The following is a 20222-nucleotide window of genomic DNA, read 5'->3' as shown; positions in this document are numbered from 1 at the left end:
CCCCTACACAGCCCCCCTCCCCAATAAAAATGAAAAACGTCTGGTACGCCACTGTTTCCAAAACGGAGCCTCCAGCGGTTGCAAAACTACAACTCCCAGCATGCACTGATAGACCGTACATGCTGGAAGTTGTAGTTTTGCAACAGCTGGATGTTCCCCCCCCCCCCCCCCAATGTGAACGTACAGGGTACACTCACATGGGCGGAGGATTACAGTAAGTATCCGGCTGCAAGTTTGAGCTGCGTCAAATTTTCTGCCGTAGCTCAAACTGCCAGCGAGAAACTGTGAACCCCCGCCCGTGCGACTGTACCCTAAAAACACTACACTACACTAACACAAAATAAAATAAAAAGTAAAAAAACACTACATATACACATACCCCTATACAACCCCCTCCCCAATAAAAATGAAAAACGTCTGGTACGCCACTGTTTCCAAAACGGAGCCTCCAGCTGTTGCAAAACAACTACTCCCAGTATTGCCAGATAGCCGTTGACTGTCCAGGCATGCTGGAGGCACCCTGTTTGGGAATCACTGGCGTAGAATACCCCTATGTCCACCCCTATGCAAGTCCCTAATTTGGGCCTCAAATGCGCATGGCGCTCTCACTTTGGAGCCCTGTCGTATTTCAAGGCAACAGTTTAGGGTCACATATGGGGTATCGCCGTACTCGGGAGAAATTGGGCTTCAAATTTTGGTGGGTATTTTCTGCTATTACCCTTTTAAAAAATGTAAAATTTTTGGGAAAACAAGCATTTTAGGTAAAAAAAATATATTTTTTTTACATATGCAAAAGTCGTGAAACACCTGTAGGGTATTAAGGTTCAAATTACCCCTTGTTACGTTCCCCGAGGGGTCTAGTTTCCAAAATGGTATGCCATGTGTTTTTTTTTTGCTGTCCTGGCACCATAGGGGCTTCCTAAATGCGGCATGCCCCCAGAGCAAAATTCGCTTTCAAAAAGCCAAATGTGACTCCTTCTCTTCTGAGACCTGTAGTGCGCCAGCAGAGCACTTTTCACACCCATATGGGGTGTTTTCTGAATCGGGAGAAATTGGGCTTCAAATTTTGGGGGGTATTTTCTGCTATTACCCTTTTTAAAATTGTAAAAATTTTGGGAAACCAAGCATTTTAGGTAAAAAAAATATATATTTTTTTACATATGCAAAAGTCGTGAAACACCTGTAGGGTATTAAGGTTCACATTACCCCATGTTACGTTCCCCGAGGGGTCTAGTTTCCAAAATGGTATGCCATGTGTTTTTTTTTTTGCTGTTCTGGCACCATAGGGGCTTCCTAAATGCGGCATGCCCCCAGAGCAAAATTTGCTTTCAAAAAGCCAAATGTTACTCCTTCTCTTCTGAGACCTGTAGTGCGCCAGCAGAGCACTTTTCACACCCATATGGGGTGTTTTCTGAATCGGGAGAAATTGGGCTTCAAATTTTGGGGGGTATTTTCCGCTATTACCCTTTTTAAAAATGTAAACATTTTGGGAAAACAAGCATTTTAGGTAAAAATTTTTTTTTTTTTTTACATATGCAAAAGTTGTGAAACACCTGTAGGGCATTAAGGTTCACGTTACCCCTTGTTACGTTCCCCGAGGGGTCTAGTTTCCAAAATGGTATGCCATGTGTTTTTTTTTTGCTGTTCTGGCACCATAGGGGCTTCCTAAATGCGGCATGCCCCCAGAGCAAAATTTGCTTTCAAAAAGCCAAATGTGACTCCTTCTCTTCTGAGACCTGTAGTGCGCCAGCAGAGAACTTTTCACCCCCATGCAAGGTGTTTTCTGTATCGGGAGAAATTGGGCTTCAAATTTTGGGGGGTATTTTCTGCTATTACCCTTTTTAAAAATGTAAAATTTTTGGGAAACCAAGCATTTTAGGTAAAAAAAATATATATTTTTTTTACATATGCAAAAGTCGTGAATCACCTGTAGGGTATTAAGGTTCACTTTACCCCTTGTTACGTTCCCTGAGGGGTCTAGTTTCCAAAATGGTATGCCATGTGTTTTTTTTTTGCTGTCCTGGCACCATAGGGGCTTCCTAAATGCGGCATGCCCCCCAAAAACCATTTGTCGCTCCTTCCCTTCTGAGCCCTCTACTGCGCCCGCCGAACAATTAACATAGACATATGAGGTATGTGCTTACTCGAGAGAAATTGGGTTTCAAATACAAGTAAAAATTTTCTCCTTTTTATCCCTTGCAAAAATTCAAAAATTGGGTCTACAAGAACATGCGAGTGTAAAAAATGAAGATTTTGAATTTTCTCCTTCACTTTGCTACTATTCCTGTGAAACACCTAAAGGGTTAATACACTTACTGAATGTTTTTTTGAATACTTTAGGGGGTGTAGTTTTTATAATGGGGTCTTTTATGGGGTATTTCTAATATGAAGACCCTTCAAATCCACTTCAAAACTGAACTGGTCCCTGAAAAATAGTGAGTTTGAAAATTTTGTGAAAAATTTCAAAATTGCTGCTGAACTTTGAAGCCCTCTGGTGTCTTCCAAAAGTAAAAACTCATAAATTTTATGATGCAAACATAAAGTAGACATATTGTATATGTGAACCCAAAAAATATATATTTTGAATATCCATTTTCCTTACAAGCAGAGAGCTTCAAAGTTAGAAAAATGCTAAATTTTCATTTTTTTCATCAAATTTTGGGATTTTTCACCAAGAAAGGATGCAAGTTACCATAAAATTTTACCACTAAGTTAAAGTTGAATATGTCACGAAAAAACAATCTCGGAATCAGAATGATAACTAAAAGCATCCCAGAGTTATTAATGTTTAAAGTGACAGTGGTCAGAATTGCAAAAAACGCTCCGGTCCTTAAGGTATAAAATGGCTCGGTCCTTAAGGGGTTAAAAGTCTCCTCTGTCCTCTACTCGTTACATGTATTAATGGCACCTTTTTGAACTAATCAGTATAAAAGACACCTGTCCACAACCTCAAACAGTCACAATCCAAACTCCACTATGGCCAAGACCAAAGAGCTGTCGAAGGACACCAGAAACAAAATTGTGAACCTGCACCAAGCTGGGAAGACTGAATCTGCAATAGGCAAGCAGCTTGGTGTGAAGAAATCAACTGTGGGAGCAATTATTAGAAAATGGAAGACATACAAGACCACTGATAATCTCCCTCCATATGGTACTCCACGCAAAATCTCACCCCGTGGTGTCAAAATGATCACAAGAACGGTGAGAAAAAATCCCAGAACCACACTGGGGGACCTAGTAAATGACCTGCTGAGAGCTGGGGCCAAAGTAACGAAGACTTCCATCAATAACACACTACGCCCCCAGGGACTCAAATCATACAGTGCCAGACGTGCTTAAGCCAGTGCATGTCCGGGCCCATCTGATGTTTGCTAGAGAGCATTTGGATGATCCAGAAGAATATTAGGAGGATGTCATATGGGCAGATGTAACCAAAGTAGAACTTTTTGGTAAAAACTCAACTCGTCTTGATTGGAGGAGAAAGAATGCTGAGTTGCATCCAAAGAACACCATACCTACTGTGAAGCATGGGGGTGGAAGCATCATGCTTTGGGGCTGCTTTTCTGCTAAGGCACCAGGATGACTGATCCGTGTGAAGGAAAGAATGAATGGGGCCATGTATCATGAGATTTTGAGTGAAAACCACCTTCCATCAGCAAGGGCATTGAAGATGAAACATGGCTGGATCTTTCAGCATGACTATCCTAAACACACCGCTCGGTCAATGAAGGAGTGGCTTTGTAAGGAGCTTGAGCTTTTCAAGGTCCTTGAGTGGCCTAGCCAGTCTCCAGATCTCAACCCCATAGAAAACCTTTGGAAGGAGTTGAAAGTCTGTGTTGCCCAGTGACAGCCCCAAAACATCACTGCTCTAGAGGAGATCTGCATGATGGAATGTAATACCAAAATACCAGAAACAGTGTGTGAAAACCTTGGGAAGACTTACAGAAAACGTTTGACCTCGGTCATTGCCAACAAAGGGTATATAACAAAGTATTGAGATGAACTTTTGTTATTGACCAAATACTTATTTTCCACCATAATTTGCAAATAAATTCTTTAAAAATCAGACCATGGGATTTTACGTATTTTTTTTTCTCATTCTGTCTCGCATAGTTGAGGTGTACCTATGATGAAAATTACAGGTCTTGTGGAGATCTTGCACAATTGGTGGCTGACTAAATACTTTTTTGCCCCACTGTACCAAAGGAAGTAACTGAATGCTGTGCTGAATGGAGAGATGTTTCTGCAGGACATAAAGGAATCTGTTGAAACGCAGGTTATATATTGGACTGCTGAGAGATCGACACAAAACAAAGATGTATTTATGAGGGACTGCTGAAATGGGCAAGTGTCAACAACAGTGTGATGCATCCAGTGTTTGAGAAGCATGTGTACATTACAGTGATTCCTACCTAGGGTGAGAGGAGAGCCGCACTCTGTTTAGTGGTGATCAGGCTAGTCTAGACAGACATGACTCTACTAGAGATTGGATAGCTGCTGCACTCCTGACCCTATCTACTCACTGACATGTAGTGTTTCAGATCACAAGTCAACGGTTAGAAATAACTGTTCTTTAAAGGAGGTGCTGCTGTTTTTTTGTCTTTTGTACAGATACCACAGAGACAGATACCAACATAAAGGAGAATAATGGGGGTCTCCTCCACAGAAATCCACACACGCTCAACTATTGGGAAGGGATGCAATTTTTGATCGGATCACCATGCTTTTATATGGGCCTGAGGAAGGTGTAAGTATTGCCAAAACACGTTGTCCCTTTTATATTAGTACTACTAAAGTAAACGGCTCAATTATATTGTATCTTTGGTAACTGTACAAACATTAGCTGCTCCTCCATCAAAGACCTGTTCTTTCTACCCTTGACTTGGACTTATATACCGTGCATATAAATTATTCTGGGGTTATATACTGTATATAGTAAATGATTCTATGGTTATACACAGTATACAGTGATCCTTCAACTTACAATGGCCTCAACATACAATAGTTTCAACATACAATGGTCTTTTCTGGACCATTGTAACTTGAAACCAGACTCAACATACAATGCTATGGAATCTGCGAAACGTGTCAATGGCTGGAAGAACCGACCAATCAGAATGGATATTTCACTGGTAAAGCCCCTGTGTTCCTAAAGTGCATGCACTGACTGGTGTCTGGTAGTGCCCCCTACAGTACAGGGAGGTATTACATGTTCTGTACTCTTTACCTGTGCCAGGGTTAGCTTCTTCTTTGGACATCAGGTGAGGGCGGCTCCATTTTCCTTTTTTCAGGACATTGAGTGTTCTTTACAGGACCCTGAAGAAGCTTCTGTCCTCTACATAGACCAGTGTTTCCCAAAGAGGTTGCCTCCAGCTGTTGCAAAATTACAACTCCCAGCATGCCCGGACAGCCTTTGGCTGTCCGGGCATGCTGGGAGTTGTAGTTTTGCAACAGCTGGAGGCACCCTGGTTGGGAAACACTGAAATAGACAGTGATTTACAGCTCCCAGCAGATCTTTCTTACTTTTATATGTAAGGATTTGCTTTATCTCTATTAGTTATCTACTTATTTTTCTTTAATTCTCACTTTTTCCTATTTTTGGATGATATTTTGGGGCTTCAGAACCAATTACCAGGTTTCGATAGAGTTATGGTCTCAACATACAATGGTTTCAACATACAATGGTCGTTCTGGAACCGATTAATATTGTAACTTGAGGGACCACTGTATATTAAACTTTACTTCTATAAGAGTCTCCTGACCTCCAAGTGAGAAAATGATTTTAGATTTTTTCATCTTTTAAAAAAATTAAGTTCGTCATAAAATTTCATGATATTCCAGATTCATGATGACACATTTTTTGGCAGAGCTTCTGACACTTAATCTGTAGCAAATTCCATATATGGAAAATTATTTTACACTAATAGTAGAAAGTGATACAAAGTAGGGTGACTGTTTAACCAAAGGTTTAATAGAGTTTTGTTTTGCATAAATACATTAATGTTCTACATAAAAAATTAATAATAATTGTATATACTTTCTGGCCTAGGCTTGGCTGATGCTTGACACAGCATGTCGCATCCTGCTCTCCTCCTACTGGCTGTCTCCATGCACCAGTGTTGCCAGGCTTTCCTGCAGCTGGTCCGTGGCACTTGCGACATCCGCCCAAAGGTTAAATAGCACAGCTGTGATGCACACTTGTGAGCCTAGAAGCCTGATAAAATGTCCGTCTTCCTAGGCTAACTAGAAGGGACCCAGCCAGGCTGGCGATTCTGTTTGTTGAGGCTGGGCTGCAAAGGGGTGTATCTGTTTCTTTGAAAATGTCAGGCTTTCTGAAATTTAGAAGAAACCTGACTGCTCAGCAGCAGCTTATCATGGATGTGCAGCCGCATAGGTGTAATAGGAAGCCTGAAATGTCAGACTTCCTGTAAATTCTATACCGTGTTTCTCCGAAAATAAGACCGGGTCTTATATTAATTTTAGTCACAAAAAACACACTAGGGCTTATTTTCAGGGTAGGGCTTATTTATTTACGGTATGGGGGGCTGCAGGAGTGTGGAGGATGGGGGGCTGCAGGAGTGGAGGATGGGGGGCTGCAGGAGTGTGGAGGATGGGGGGCTGCAGAAGTGTGGAGGATAGGGGGCATCCTCCACACTCCTGCAGCCCCTCATACTCCTTCAGCCCCCCATCCTCCCCTTCCCCTGTCGTCCTCCACACTCCTACCGTACCCTACAGCAGTGTTTCCCCAACCAATGTCCTCCAGCTGTTGCAAAACTACCACTTCCAGCATGCCCGGACAGCCTTTGGCTGTGGGGGGGCTGTGGGGTCTGCGGGCATTACTGGGATGGCCGGGGGGATGTGGAATCTGCGGCATTACCGCACTGTGGTGGTCAGGTGCGGTGTCGGGTCTGCGGACATTACTGTGGCGGCCGGGGGGGGGGGGGGGGGGAGGTGTGTGGAGTCTGCGGGCATTACTGTGGTGGCCATGTGGGGTCTGCGGGCATTACTGGCGGCCGCGGTCCGGATCAGCAGATTACCCCTGGACTAGGTCTTATTTTCGGGTTAGGGCTTATTGCTTGCCTACCCCATAATCCTGGTAGGGCTTACTTTCGGGGGAGGGTTTATTTTCGGGGAAACACGGTAGGATTTGATCCCCTGGCTTGGAATTAAGGGTGCAGTAACGTGATGATTTTGCCTCGAACACCACCCCGCTCCTCCTCTTCTTGTTACCTATATCCGACCACCATTTAAAAAAAAACAGCAGCTGGGGATTCAGAATTTTTTCATGGAATTTTTTCTGAGTTCACAGTCTGCCCATTCGATCAGACAGCCTTAATAGCGTATTGTACTTACAGCTTGCCAGTTGTCTTGTTCTCCTATTTAACATTAAATAGTATCACTATCTATCACATAAATTGGGTAGTTCTGATTTAGGGCAGGGTCACAAAGGGGCACATCTGCAGTGTATTTCACACTGCGGCTGCGCCGACGGCAGTCATAGAAGGTCTGCAGAGCGAGCTTCTGCTTTGATGGGGTAGCTCTGTGCTCAAAGTGGCAGATTTCCGACTGTGGAAATTCCCTGCTACGAGCGGACACACAGAGCTACCCGACTGCAGCCAGGATTTAGCTCTCCATACTCAATCCGACTGCAATCACCGCATCCGCATTGTGAAATACACTGCGGTTGCGCCCCTTGTGACCCTTCCCTAAAAATAAATATTTTATATTTAAGATTTTATTAACTTTTCCATGAAGACTCACTTTACGTTACCTATATTGTAAGTTGCCAGCTACTCCAAGAGGATCGATGAAGGATCTCTCAAGTTGCATCAGTTGATCGTTAATCTCTCTCACCTCTAGTGGACTAAAGTGGAACAACAGGAGAAAACGATTACATACATTTTTTTTTTATTATTTGCACTCCAGGGTATCTAGGGTAAGACAAGGCTGTTTGAGGGCTCTTTCTTTTTTTCTTTTTGAGCCAAGATCTCTAGTTTTTGTTGGTACCATGTTTGTTCAGTTGAAACTTTTTTTGCATCCCCACCTCTCCCATAGAACTACATGGAGGAGGTGTGTCGCCCTTGGTGTCATGCTGCGGCCGGCACGCTTCCTGTACCGCAGATTCGGGGCCCCATGCAGGAGATCGCGTGGGGTCCCAGCGTTTGGGCCCCCGCGATCAAACTCTTATCCCCTATCCTGTGGATAGGGGATAAGTGTATTAACACTGCAGATGTCCTTTAACTATAGGACAAGCAGCATGTCTACTTCATATATAGGCTGTGACAGTGCATGGATCCCAGCAGACATGCTACTCATTGTTGATATTCAGTATTTAGTCACAATTTTAATACATTTTTGTAAAAATGCAGTAAAATTGGTAAAGGGTTCAGTAACAATGATGTTGACACACTGTCCTACCAAAGTGCATATAACATCTGTTTAAAAATGAGGATGTCGGCCATCATAAAGGATGAAGACACACTGAAAACAAAGGTTAATCTAATTTTGGTTGGAGAATGCTTCCCGAAAGGGAAATCGCTCCCTGGAGTAAGGAATTGGGGAGAAAGTAACATTCACTAACAGCCTTGACATTTTCTTATGTTCCTTAGTGTAAGAAAATGTTATGATTCTATGAAGTGGAAATTGTTCTGTGCCTGCAATTTTTTGATAAGCAGAGCGTAAAGGGGTTATGTGTTTTATAAGTTATTCCTTTAGGAAAATTTTTATCTGTACATTTGATTTTGGACGCATTTTATTTAAATCATTCATGTGGAGGATATGTCATTATAATATGGATTGATGTGCTTTTAACAGCACGTACTGCAGTGACTCCGAACCAGAAAGCCGCAATATTTAGGTGGAAAAATGGCATTTGAATTTTCTATTAGTTTCCCGCCTACCTACCTACCAAAATACCAGCCTACCTTCCAACCAAAATTTCTACAACAGGGTCTTACCTACATGTGACAAAACTTCCCACAAGGGGGTTCTACCTAGGACAAGCTTTGTGCATGAAGGTCCTACTGGGGACAAGTTTCCAACAAGGACTTCCTACCTACAAGGGGCAGTCCTAGCTGGGGGGGATTCTACATTCAAATTTCCTACTGGTGAGTCCTACCAACGTGGAGAATACTATATATGAATGGGGTGGGGGGACTATCTGCAGGGGCTCCTACCTAGAGTGGGAAAACCACCTACTTTTTACATACTGGGGAAACTACCTACAGGGGGACACAAGCATTCTGGAGAAACCTACCTACTGTGGGTGCCAGCTTACTAAGCAAAACCACATACTGGGTTCACGTATATACAAAAGCAAATACTTAATGAGAAAAACTACCTATCAACCAGTAGTGGGGGATCTACCCAGCTTACTCCAATCCAACTGGCCTGCACCTTCCCACCAACCCACTTACCACTTTACAATGCATGGTACCATATGGAGTTATTACTGTTTTGGACCCTATATGTGGGGAAAAGGGGATGAGGATGCTGGAAAATTTTGGAGTCTAATATGTTTGTTTGGCAGGTTCTGCAGCAATGAATTTTTGAAGAAATCATCATGATTGCCTGGACCCGATGGATATGCAAAAAGGAAAGTGAACGACTATGATCCGAGACGGCGTCACCTGTAAGGCTGCATTCACACGGCCGTCTAGACCCGTCTTGTCCCATTCTTCTTCTCCCATCAAAAATTTTAACCGACTTTAAAAAAAATGGACAATAACTGATGCAAACAGATGTTATCCGTTTGGATCCATTATTGTTCAGTTAAACCACAAAAAAATAAATAATTTTTTTTTGTTTTTTTTGACAGGAGAAAAAATACTGCATGCACAGTCTTTTCTCCCTTAAAAAAAAAACCCGGAAATGATCACAGACGGGTGCAAACGGATGTGAAAGGATTGTAAAAAAAATCCCATTGACATCAATGGATTATTTAACAACTGTTTGTAATTCGTTTACAGCAGCAACAACAGAACCTAAACGTGGAGAAAAAGAACGGGGACAGATGGCCGTGAACGCACCGTAAGTCTCTGCATAAAGCAGCACTGTGATCTACATAGTCAACAGCTATAGGTATTGTGCAATGCTGCTTTTTGGCTATTTTTCGTCTCCTGGTGAAAAGCTTTTTCAGAGGGGTATCCTGCTCAGAAAAAATCTTGAGAAACACAGTTGTACTGTAAAAACACTGAGCATTATTCCTATATTGTGATATAACTGTGTACATAAACCTTATGCTGTGACATTATTGCGTATATTATTTCACTATGGGACATCAGCGTGCGCATTATCCTTGTACTGTGTGCATTATACATGTACTGGAACATCCTTGTATTGTAATATCACTGTAAGCAGTATTCCTGACAGCAGAATTCCTATACTGTGAAGTCACATAGAATATTATCCCCATGTATCAGAGTGACCAAAATCATTACTCATTCCATATTCTAAATTTGCTGCTGCAGTGGCCTTAGTGGAGAGTGGCCCTATTCAAACATTTTCTATGGGGCCCCTTGGTTACTTATTATGCTCCTGGTCATACTTCATCTTTTCTTTCTCTTACTTTTGTGAACATACATAGAGATGGTAAATAGAGATGAGCGAATCGAAGCTGACGAACCCAAATTCATTATGAATTTCATGAAGAATTCGATTCGCAATGAATGCAAATATCGTAGCAATTCTATCGCGCAAATCGCTTCATTAAACTCCATTTACTGCAGTCCAGGCTCCAGGGCATCTAAAATGGCGAAACCACTTGTCAGTACATGGGGCAAGGAACGCTGGGAAGGAAAGGCAGGTAGGTGGGATGACCCTGAATCGCATGCAGGATTCAGCCTATCAGCAGCCAGCCACTAGCGCATTTTTCTGCCCTCATAAGTGCATACCACATACCTACATCTAAGTGGTGTTCTATTTTGTACCTGTTAATCTTTCAAGGGCCTAGGGAGCTGTGTGTCATTCCCTCCTTCTGTCACTCCAGATGCTCCTGCACCTCCTACTTTTAGTCAGCCATTCTGCCAACAATCCATCGGCAAAGCCATGTCCAAGAGACAACAGTATGTGCCCACTCATCCAATGGTGCAGAAGCTGAATGTGCTCCTGCCTAAGTTGCTGGTTCTGCAGTCCCTCCCTTTTCAAGTGGTGGACTCTGCACCTTTCAGAGAACTGATGGTTTTTGCCAAGCAGAGGTGGAGAGTGCCAAGCTGTCATTTCTTTGCAGAGAAGGCAGTACCAGCCCTACACAATTTTGTGGAAGAGAAGGTGGGCCAGTTCTTGAGCCTGTCGGTGTGTACCAAAGTGCACAGCAGCACATACATCTGGAGCTGTAACTATGGTCAGGGACAAGACATGTCCCTTACGGCTCACTGGGTGAATGTAGTTCCAGCACAGCCACAACAGCAACTTGGACAGGTCACGCCACTTCCTCTTCCATGCTCTCAGGCCTTTGGTCCTGTGACAGTGTGCAACTCTGCCTCCTCATCCTCCACTGCCCAGACAAGTCTCAGTGGCCCTTCAGCATACCATGTGTGCAGGGCACGGCAGTGTCACGCTGTTCTGCACATGGTTTGCCTTGGCGAACTGAGTGACACGGGGAGGAACTGCTAAAAGTCATTCGTAAAGAAACCGGAGCATGGCTTACTCCACGAAAACAGGAAATGGGAACCATGGTGACTGACAACGAGAAGAACATCTTGCATGCGCTGCGACTGGGAAGGCTGAGCAATGCGCCCTGCATGGCACACGTGTTCAATCTGTTTGTTAAGCGGTTCCTGAAGTGTTCCCCCACCCCCAAAGACATTCTAAAAAGGGAAGGAAACTTTGCATGCACTTCAGCCACTCGTACACCGCAAAGCACACCCTCCTTGAGCTGCAGCTTCAGAACGGTATACCACAACATAGTCTGATTTGTGACGTTGCCACGCGTTGGAATTCCACCCTCCATATGTTGGACCGACTGTATGAACAGAGAAAAGTCATCACCGATTTCTTGATGATCCAAGCAGATAGGGGTACTCCCCTGTGTAACTTCATTGTGAACCAGTGGCAGCTCATACGTGACACCTGCTGTTTGCTCAGGCCCTTTGAGGAAGCCACATTATTAGTAAGTTGCCAGGATTATGGGATGAACAACGTCATTCCACTGCTTCATTTCTTACAACACGTGTTGGAAATGATGGCTGGTCAGGGCACTGGAGACGTCTCACGGCCACATGAGCCCTGTGGGGGCTGACCTGGAGGAGGAGGAGGAGGGGCACAGTGGAGCAGAGTTTAGGTTTCACCAAATGGGTGTTTTTTCTAGTAATCTGAAAGGAGAGGAGGAGCTGGAGCAGCCAGAGGAGCTAGAGGGTTATGAGGAAGGTGAGACAGAGGACCCAGACACACCGTGGCAGTATACAGTGGACATGGAGGCAGGGAGTCCCTCCGAGTCACTTGCACAAATTGCACGATGCATGCTCACTTTCTTGTGTAGTGACAGCCGAGGTGTCCCCATTCAGCAACGAGATGGCTTCTGAATCTCCACCTTATTGGACCCTCGCTACAGCCACAAAATAGGGGCTTTTTTTACACCCACTGAGAGGGGGGACAAACTGACCTACTACAGAGGCATCCTATGTAGTCAGTTGGCTGATGCCTATTACCGCCATTGTCCATCCTCTCGCAGGTCTGAATCAGGGGGCCCCCTACACTCACTTTCCACTGCCATGTCTGCTGGGGAGGGGTGGGGTGGCAGGAACAGTATCAGCCCCATCAGCAGCAGCCCGAGTCTACAGTCACTGTTGAGTACCTTTCTTCACCCGCATAGTGAAGCAACTCATCATCAGCAGGTAGACCTTGAGCAGGACCTGAACCAGCAGGTGGTGGCATACCTTGACATGTCCAGGCCAACACACCTTGAAGTTCTGCTGGACTTCTGGGCAGCCAAACTTTGTGGCCGCAACTAGCAGAGTTTGCCCTGGAAAAGCTGTCCTGCCCGGCCAGTAGTGTGCCATCAGAGCCGGTGTTTAGTGCGGCAGGGGGGCCATAGTCACCCCATGGAGAACTCTTCTATCCATGAAAAATGTGGAGAGACTGTCCTTTGTGAAGATGAATCAGGCATGGATCAGCCAGGATTTCCACCCACCAATGCCTGATGCATGAGAGTAGATTGACCATGGGGCCATACCAACACTTCACAAATATGGATAGTGCCAAACATATTTAAGGCGCTGCTCCCCAGTTACAAACATTTCTCCACATCAGACCTTTTTTCACCCACCTTCGTCACCGGGTACTGGTATTGCCACCCACCGCACCACTCTATCACCTGGTCACTTTCAGGATTCCTGATGCTGCTGCTGCCGCCACCACCAGGCTGTCTCATTCAGCCACTATATGGTCTCCTCATGCCTGAGCAACCTCCAGGCTTTGCCATTCAGCCACTATATGGTATCCTCATGCTTCAGCCAACTCCAGGCTGTGCCATTCAGCCACAATATGGTCTCCTTATACTGATGCCACCTCCAGGCTCTGTCATTGTGCCTCTCTGCGGAAGTGATTCTAATAGCGATGCCTGTAATCTGCATGTTATACTGAATAACAGTATTATTTCACTACCCCAGCACACTCCATATGCGTGTTAGAACAAAGCAAAGTGTTCTACACCCCTATCGAGACTCTTTGTAGGCCAGAAATAGCTGTTTTTAATATAGATTCACCGCAAATAAATTCGACCCGAAACAAATTTTTTTGGAGAGCTCGACAAATCGGCTGAATTAAATTTTTCAAAAGTTCACTCATCTCTAATGGTAAAGTAAAAAAAAATTGAATGAAATTTTAAGACTTTGAATCTTTTTTGGAAGAGAAGTCTATGTGGAGTCCTGGACAATTGTATCGGTAATGGGGAATAAAATATTACGGCCGCACTTACCATTTGTTCTCTTTCAATTTTCTATGATTTAAGGAATCCATCTATACTTAACTTCTACTTACTTTTCTCTATTGACTTTCTCTGCACGTGATTGCAAGACCTTAGCTGCTTGAAGAAATTCACCCACTGCCTCCTCAACTGAACCTGGAAATGAAAGATTCAGAGCTTGTAACGCACTGGTATCTGACATATATTATTTAGAAAACTATATGTAATTATTTGTGTGCATGAAGTGGTGACAAGATACCAGATGATCAGAATTCTCAAACAGTTAGTTGTTACCCCTACATACACTTCCAAAACACAGAGAGTCAGTTTCCAGAGATATTAGCCCAATATATGCACCAATGACGTAGTATTATTTGTGTGCTCGATCAGCAGAACATTTGGAAAACTGGAAGCCCTATTCGTGGAATTTTCCTGTTATCAATTTAATGATTTCCTACAGTTATACCCCAACTTTGCCTACAATAAAAAAGACTAACCAGTTGGCTGCAAATAAGTACCATCTGGTCCATCTAGTCAGCCCTTATATTGTTTTCTTATTTCCATATACAACTCCTATTCTGATCAAGGGGGTCCTGACTAGGGATCAACAGATATCGATTTTTTAGGGCCGATACCGATAATCTGTGGAGGTTAGGGCCGATAGCCGATAACTTATACCGATATTCCGGTATAAGTTATCGGCTATTTATCCCTCCCCCCCCCCCCCGTGACACCGCTGCAGATCATTGATTTAAAGCGGGCGCTTTATATCAATCAACTGCAGCGGCTTTTGCGGTGCCATAGGCCGCCGCCACCACCCACTTCTCTCCCCCTGCCTGTCTGGGGGTCCTCCTGAGTCCTATCACTGCCACCGCAAGCGCCCCCCATCACACCCCCCCATCGGTGGCGTCCTCCTGAGCTGTCACTGTGCGCACTGACGGTGACGTCGCATTGAGGACGTCACTCGTCATTGCGCACAGTGTAACGCAGGACGCAGCAGGAGCCCGCGGTGCGGTGGTGCAACGCGGTGCGGTGGGGTGGGTCGGTGAGGGGGGCGGTCGCTGTGCAGTGGGGGGTGCGGCGCGGTGGGGGTGCGGCGTGGTGGGGGCGGGGCGGGGGGGCGATGCATTGTCGGATTATCGGCAAGGTAATTGCCGATACCGATAACGCCCAAAATCGTGAATATCGGCCGATAATATCGGCCAAACTGATAATCGGTCGATCCCTAGTCCCGACCGCTGGGGCCCAGACGCTGCTAGAGCGTGTTCTGTTCCTAGCTTGTCTAAACACACCCCCTCCATTCATCTCTATGGAAGAGATGGAGACACAGCAACAGCTGACCTGCTGTGTGCGAAACATTTCACACAGCAGCTCAGCCAGGGCCAAGTCAGGGCCCCGTACGGGAGATCGCGGGAGGGTCCCCGTGGTCAGACCCCTTGCAATCAGACATTTACCTTCTCTCCTGCTGATACATTACTTAGCACCGGAATCTTCTACAATCATTGAGAATATTTAGATCTAACTGAGATCTTTTCTTACTTACTCAGGGTGATGTTATGTTCCAGAAACTTAGCACCATATGAGTTTTGCACGTCATTGACTACTGTTTTCAGTGTCTCTGCATATGACACACAGTCAAAATATAGGATAACATCATCTGCTAGACGCAGGGCCATTTCACCCCACAGCCTCGCTACAGCTTGATGATAGTAAAAACCTCGGTCCATAAGACGAGAGACAAGATCCACTGTTTCATACACAGAATGATACATGGGGTATGAAGCGATGGAATACTTCTGAAAAAAATAGAAACGTGCTAAATGTTTGAGAACAATCAGAAAACATATTAAGTGTATGGTGGCCAAACCCCATGTATCATAAGATATGGTATGGAATGTAGAGAAAAATCCCATTCCCCCATTTAAAAGTACCGTATATACTCGAGTATAAGCCGAGTTTTTCAGCACGATTTTTCGTGCTGAAAACACCCCCCTCGGCTTATACTCGAGTGAACTCCCCCACCCGCAGTGGTCTTCAACCTGCGGACCTCCAGAGGTTTCAAAACTACAACTCCCAGCAAGCCCGGGCAGCCATCGGCTGTCCGGGCTTGCTGGGAGTTGTAGTTTTGAAACCTCCGGAGGTCCGCAGGTTGAAGACCACTGCGGCCTTCGACATCATCCAGCCCCCTCTCACCCCCCTTTAGTTCTGTACAGTACTCACCTCCGCTCGGCGCTGGTCCGGTCCTGCAGGACTGTCCGGTGAGGAGGTGGTCCGGTGGGATAGTGGTTCCGGGCTGCTATCTTCACCGGGGAGGCCTCTTCTAAGCGCTTCGGGCCCGGCCTCAGAATAGTCACGTTGCCTTGACAACGACGCAGAGGTGCGTTCATTGCCAACGTACTTCTGCGTCATTGTCAAGGCAACGCCTCTATTCCGGGCCGGAAGCGCGGAGAAGAGGCGCCCCCGGTGAAGATAGCAGCCCGGAACCACTATCCCACCGGACCACCTCCTCTCCGGACAGCCCTGCAGGACCGGACCAGCGCCGAGCGGAGGTGAGTACTCAGAACTAAAGGGGGTGAGAGGGGGCTGGATGATGTCGAAGGCCGCAGTGGTCTTCAACCTGCGGACCTTCGGAGGTTTCAAAACTACAACTCCCAGCAAGCCCGGACAGCCGATGGCTGCCCGGGCTTGCTGGGAGTTGTAGTTTTGAAACCTCTGGAGGTCCGCAGGTTGAAGAACACTGAGGGCGAATGATGAGAAGAGGATGATGAAGGGGGGGGGGGGTGGGATGATGAAGGGGGGATGTGTGGGATGATGACAAGGGGATGATGAAGGGGGGATGTGTGGGATGATGACAAGGGGATGATGAAGGGGGGGATGTGTGGGATGATAAGGGGATGATGAAGGGGGGATGTGTGGGATGATAAGGGGATGATGAAGGGGGGATGTGTGGGATGTTGACAAGGGGATGATGAAGGGGGGATGTGTGGGATGATAAGGGGATGATGATGAGGATGTTAATGACGGGTCTGGATGATGACAGGGGGGGATGATGTATTTCCCACCCTAGGCTTATACTCGAGTCAATAACTTTTCCTGGGATTTTGGGTTGAAATTAGGGGTCTCGGCTTATACTCGGGTCGGCTTATACTCGAGTATATACGGTAGTAATCCTTCTTTATTACAACATGTTCATGCAGGTACGAAGCCAGAACACAAACACAGTACACAACCTTCTGTTTTGCATCGCTTAGACATTTTCTCAAGACCTTCTGTGATACAGTGCATTCCCACTTAAATCACCAGCTATGAGTCAAATACATCACACTTTAAGATTATTTGGTAAATTATAAGCAATTAGATACAAAGCATCACCCAAGGGTTAAATACTAGATGTGCAAATATATAGAAATAAAAACTGTTCCTATCATTCAATCTCAAGGGTCCTAGTGCCCAGATTAGTCAAGCAATTTCAACCTGTAACAGCTTACTGTCTACAGTATTTTTTTTCATTCTATCTGAAAAATAAAAACTCTTTGATACAATAGGGGCCTCAGATCTTCAGTATGTACTTCTTGTATATATTTATCAACCTATGATATGCCTTGTCTGTATTTACAGAAAAAAATATGTTCTCGGGGCCTCGAAACATGGGGCAGAGTACCTTTTTAATATAATAAAAGTTGCAGGGACAATAAAATAAGATCTGCCAAAAATTATATTAGACACAGTATATAGTATTGATCTGTACAGATGGTCCGGTATGCGTGCAATTACAGTAAGGCCTTTTAGGGATACAAGAAAACAAAATTGATCTTGATCTATTGCCATAGTAAATGATAGTGATATACCCTAGGTCATAGCCTCTAGTGCTTGATCAATCCATGAGCTCAAGTGCTTGTTCAAAAAACTGTCTGTAATCACTATAAATGCTCCACCATTGCAGAAATCGTAGAGGAATGACTGCTTCACATATGGTGGTTGGTAACTACTAGAGATGAGCACATTTTTGGTTCAGTCCGAATTTATTTGTGGTGAATCTCAATTATAAACAGATATTTCTGGCCTACAGAGAGCCTCAAAAGGGGTGTAGAACACTTTGCCTTGTCGTAACACGCATAGGGAGTGTGCTGTGTTAGTGAAATAATACTGTTATTCAGTATGAAATGCAGATTACAGACATTGCTATTAGAATCACTGCCACAGAGCGTCTGGATGTGGCAGCAGGATCGGGAGACCATATGGGGTCACAATTGAAGAGATTAAAGAGATATTTTTATGTAATTTTTATTTTATTTTATTTGAATTTATTAAAAAATTAAAAAATCCTTTTTTGAGGACTCTTTCTGGTGAGCATCGAACTGGCGATCCGGTATGAGGTGAGCTACCACCTGTCCCAGCCCCCTCCCCCTGACTGTCTTACTCTGTGTGGAACTGCGAATGTTTCATTTAGTCAGTTATGATTCACTGTTATTGCTCCAAACTGTTTCATTGGATTCTTGTGGTAATTCCAGAGGTAATATATGATGATGACTAGAGAGGAGTGAATTTTTTAAAATTTAATTCGTCCAATTTGATTTGCTCATCTCTATTGAGGACCCATTGGAGGGCAAGTCTGGTGCCAGCAGCCGTCGTAATTCCAGCTCCAATAGTGTATAATTGCTGCAGTGTAAACTATGGAAAAGCTCCTAGTTGTATCTTAAAATCAAGCTGGCAGTCCTCCGCCAGGCGAGCTACCACCTGTTCCAGCCCCTGCCTCTCAGAAGCCCCTAGATTGTGAAAGTGCGAATGTTTCATTTAATCAGTTATGGTTCATTGTTATCGCTCCAACCTGCATCATTGGATTCTTGTGGTAATTCCACAGGTAATATATGACATCGACGATCATAGGGCCTCAGTCTTGAAAAGATTGCATAGATTTTTTTATTTATTTAAATTTAAGATTTTGATTAGAATCTCAAGTGTAATGTCCCCGGTGCTTAAAGCGTTTACTTTGAACTAATACTGTATGACCACAAAACCCAATATAGCAAGGAGTCACATGGCGGCACAATGACAGAGCCTAGAGGTGGCAGCAGCCCGACGAGACCATAGCGCCTCACAATATAAAAGATTAAAGAGATTTTGTAAAATTTTAATTGAAGATTTTAGATAAATTTACATTTTAAAATGTTAATTTAGGGGGCCAACTGCATGAGACCATATGGTGGCACAATGACACAGCCTGGAGGATATAGTGGCAGAACAACCAAGCCTGGAGGTGGCAAAAGCCTGACCATAGATCCTCATAATCAAAAATATTAAAGATATTTTTAAAAATTTTAATTGAAGATTTCAAATAGATTAACATAAACATGATGTTTCTGGGTCATCTGTCTTGTCTTCCTCCTCATCCTGTAGCTCCACAGCCTGCTCCTGCTCCTCCTCTCCTATCAGATGACTATAAAAACCACCCATTATGCAAAAATAATGTGCTCCACTGTCCCCCTCCTCCTCCAGTTCAGCCCCCACAGGGCTCATATGGCCTCGAGATATAGGCGCCAAGTCCCCCTATCCGCTTGGATCATCAAAAAATCGGTGATGGCTTTTCTCTGTTGGTCCAACATATGGAGGGTGGAATTCCAACGTGTAGAAACGTCGCAAATCAGACTATGTTGGGGATACTGTTCTGACGGCGCAGCTCAAGGAGGGTGTACTTTGCGGTGTACGACTGGCTGAAGTGCATGCAAAGTTTTCTTCCCATTGTTAGGATGTGTTGCAGATGGGGGTAACACTTCAGAATCGCTTGACAACCAGATTGAATACAAGTGCTATCCAGGGCGCATGGCTCAGGCTTCCTTGAAGCAGCGCACACAAGATGTTCGTCCCGTTGTCAGTCACCATGGTTCCCATTTCCATTTTTGTGGAGTTACTTCCCGTGTGGCTCTGTTCGCCAAGGCAAACCATGTGAAGAACAGAGTGACACCGCCATGCCCTGCCCACAGGGTATGCTGGAGGGGCATTATTCGTAATTAAAATTAAATAATTAAAATTCTAATTATTTATTATTTAAAATTTTTATGTAATGTTCCAGCAGCATGAGGAGACCACATGGCGGCACAATGACACAACCTGGAGGTGGCACCAGCATGAGGAGACCAAAATGTGGCAGAATGACCAAGCCTGCAGGTGGCAGCAGCAAGAGGAGACTATATGGTGACAGAATGACACAGGCTGGAGGTGGCGGCAGCCTGACCAGACAAAAGGGCCTCACAATTAAAAAGATTAAAGATATATTTTCTTCAAATTGCATGTTAACATCCTCCGGATACTTGATGAAAAA

The 20222-nt window shown here is 44.6% G+C and overlaps 1 protein-coding gene across 10 annotated transcripts in view; it reads right to left on the bottom strand.

The window, feature by feature from the left end:
• LOC130295729 (putative N-acetylated-alpha-linked acidic dipeptidase) overlaps positions 1–20222 on the bottom strand; it is a 115703-nt gene that overhangs the window by 6953 nt on the left and 88528 nt on the right. For 9 of the 10 annotated variants that reach the window (XR_008848974.1, XM_056546779.1, XM_056546777.1 and 6 more), the window contains 3 exons: positions 15447–15699; positions 13978–14059; positions 7772–7864 (listed from right to left, as the gene is read on the bottom strand). Coding sequence is in view for 9 of the 10 variants with exons in the window: in XM_056546779.1 (XP_056402754.1) it covers positions 7772–7864; positions 13978–14059; positions 15447–15699 (428 nt within the window). In the remaining variant the exon portion in view is untranslated. Of the gene's footprint in view, positions 1–7761; positions 7865–13977; positions 14060–15446; positions 15700–20222 lie in introns of all 10 variants that reach the window. The other variant, XM_056546784.1, reaches the window with a different exon arrangement.

The sequence above is a fragment of the Hyla sarda genome, chromosome 11 (assembly GCF_029499605.1).
Source record: "Hyla sarda isolate aHylSar1 chromosome 11, aHylSar1.hap1, whole genome shotgun sequence".
NCBI classification, from domain to species: Eukaryota; Metazoa; Chordata; class Amphibia; order Anura; family Hylidae; genus Hyla; species Hyla sarda.
This window is presented reverse-complemented; position numbering and strand designations above follow the sequence as displayed.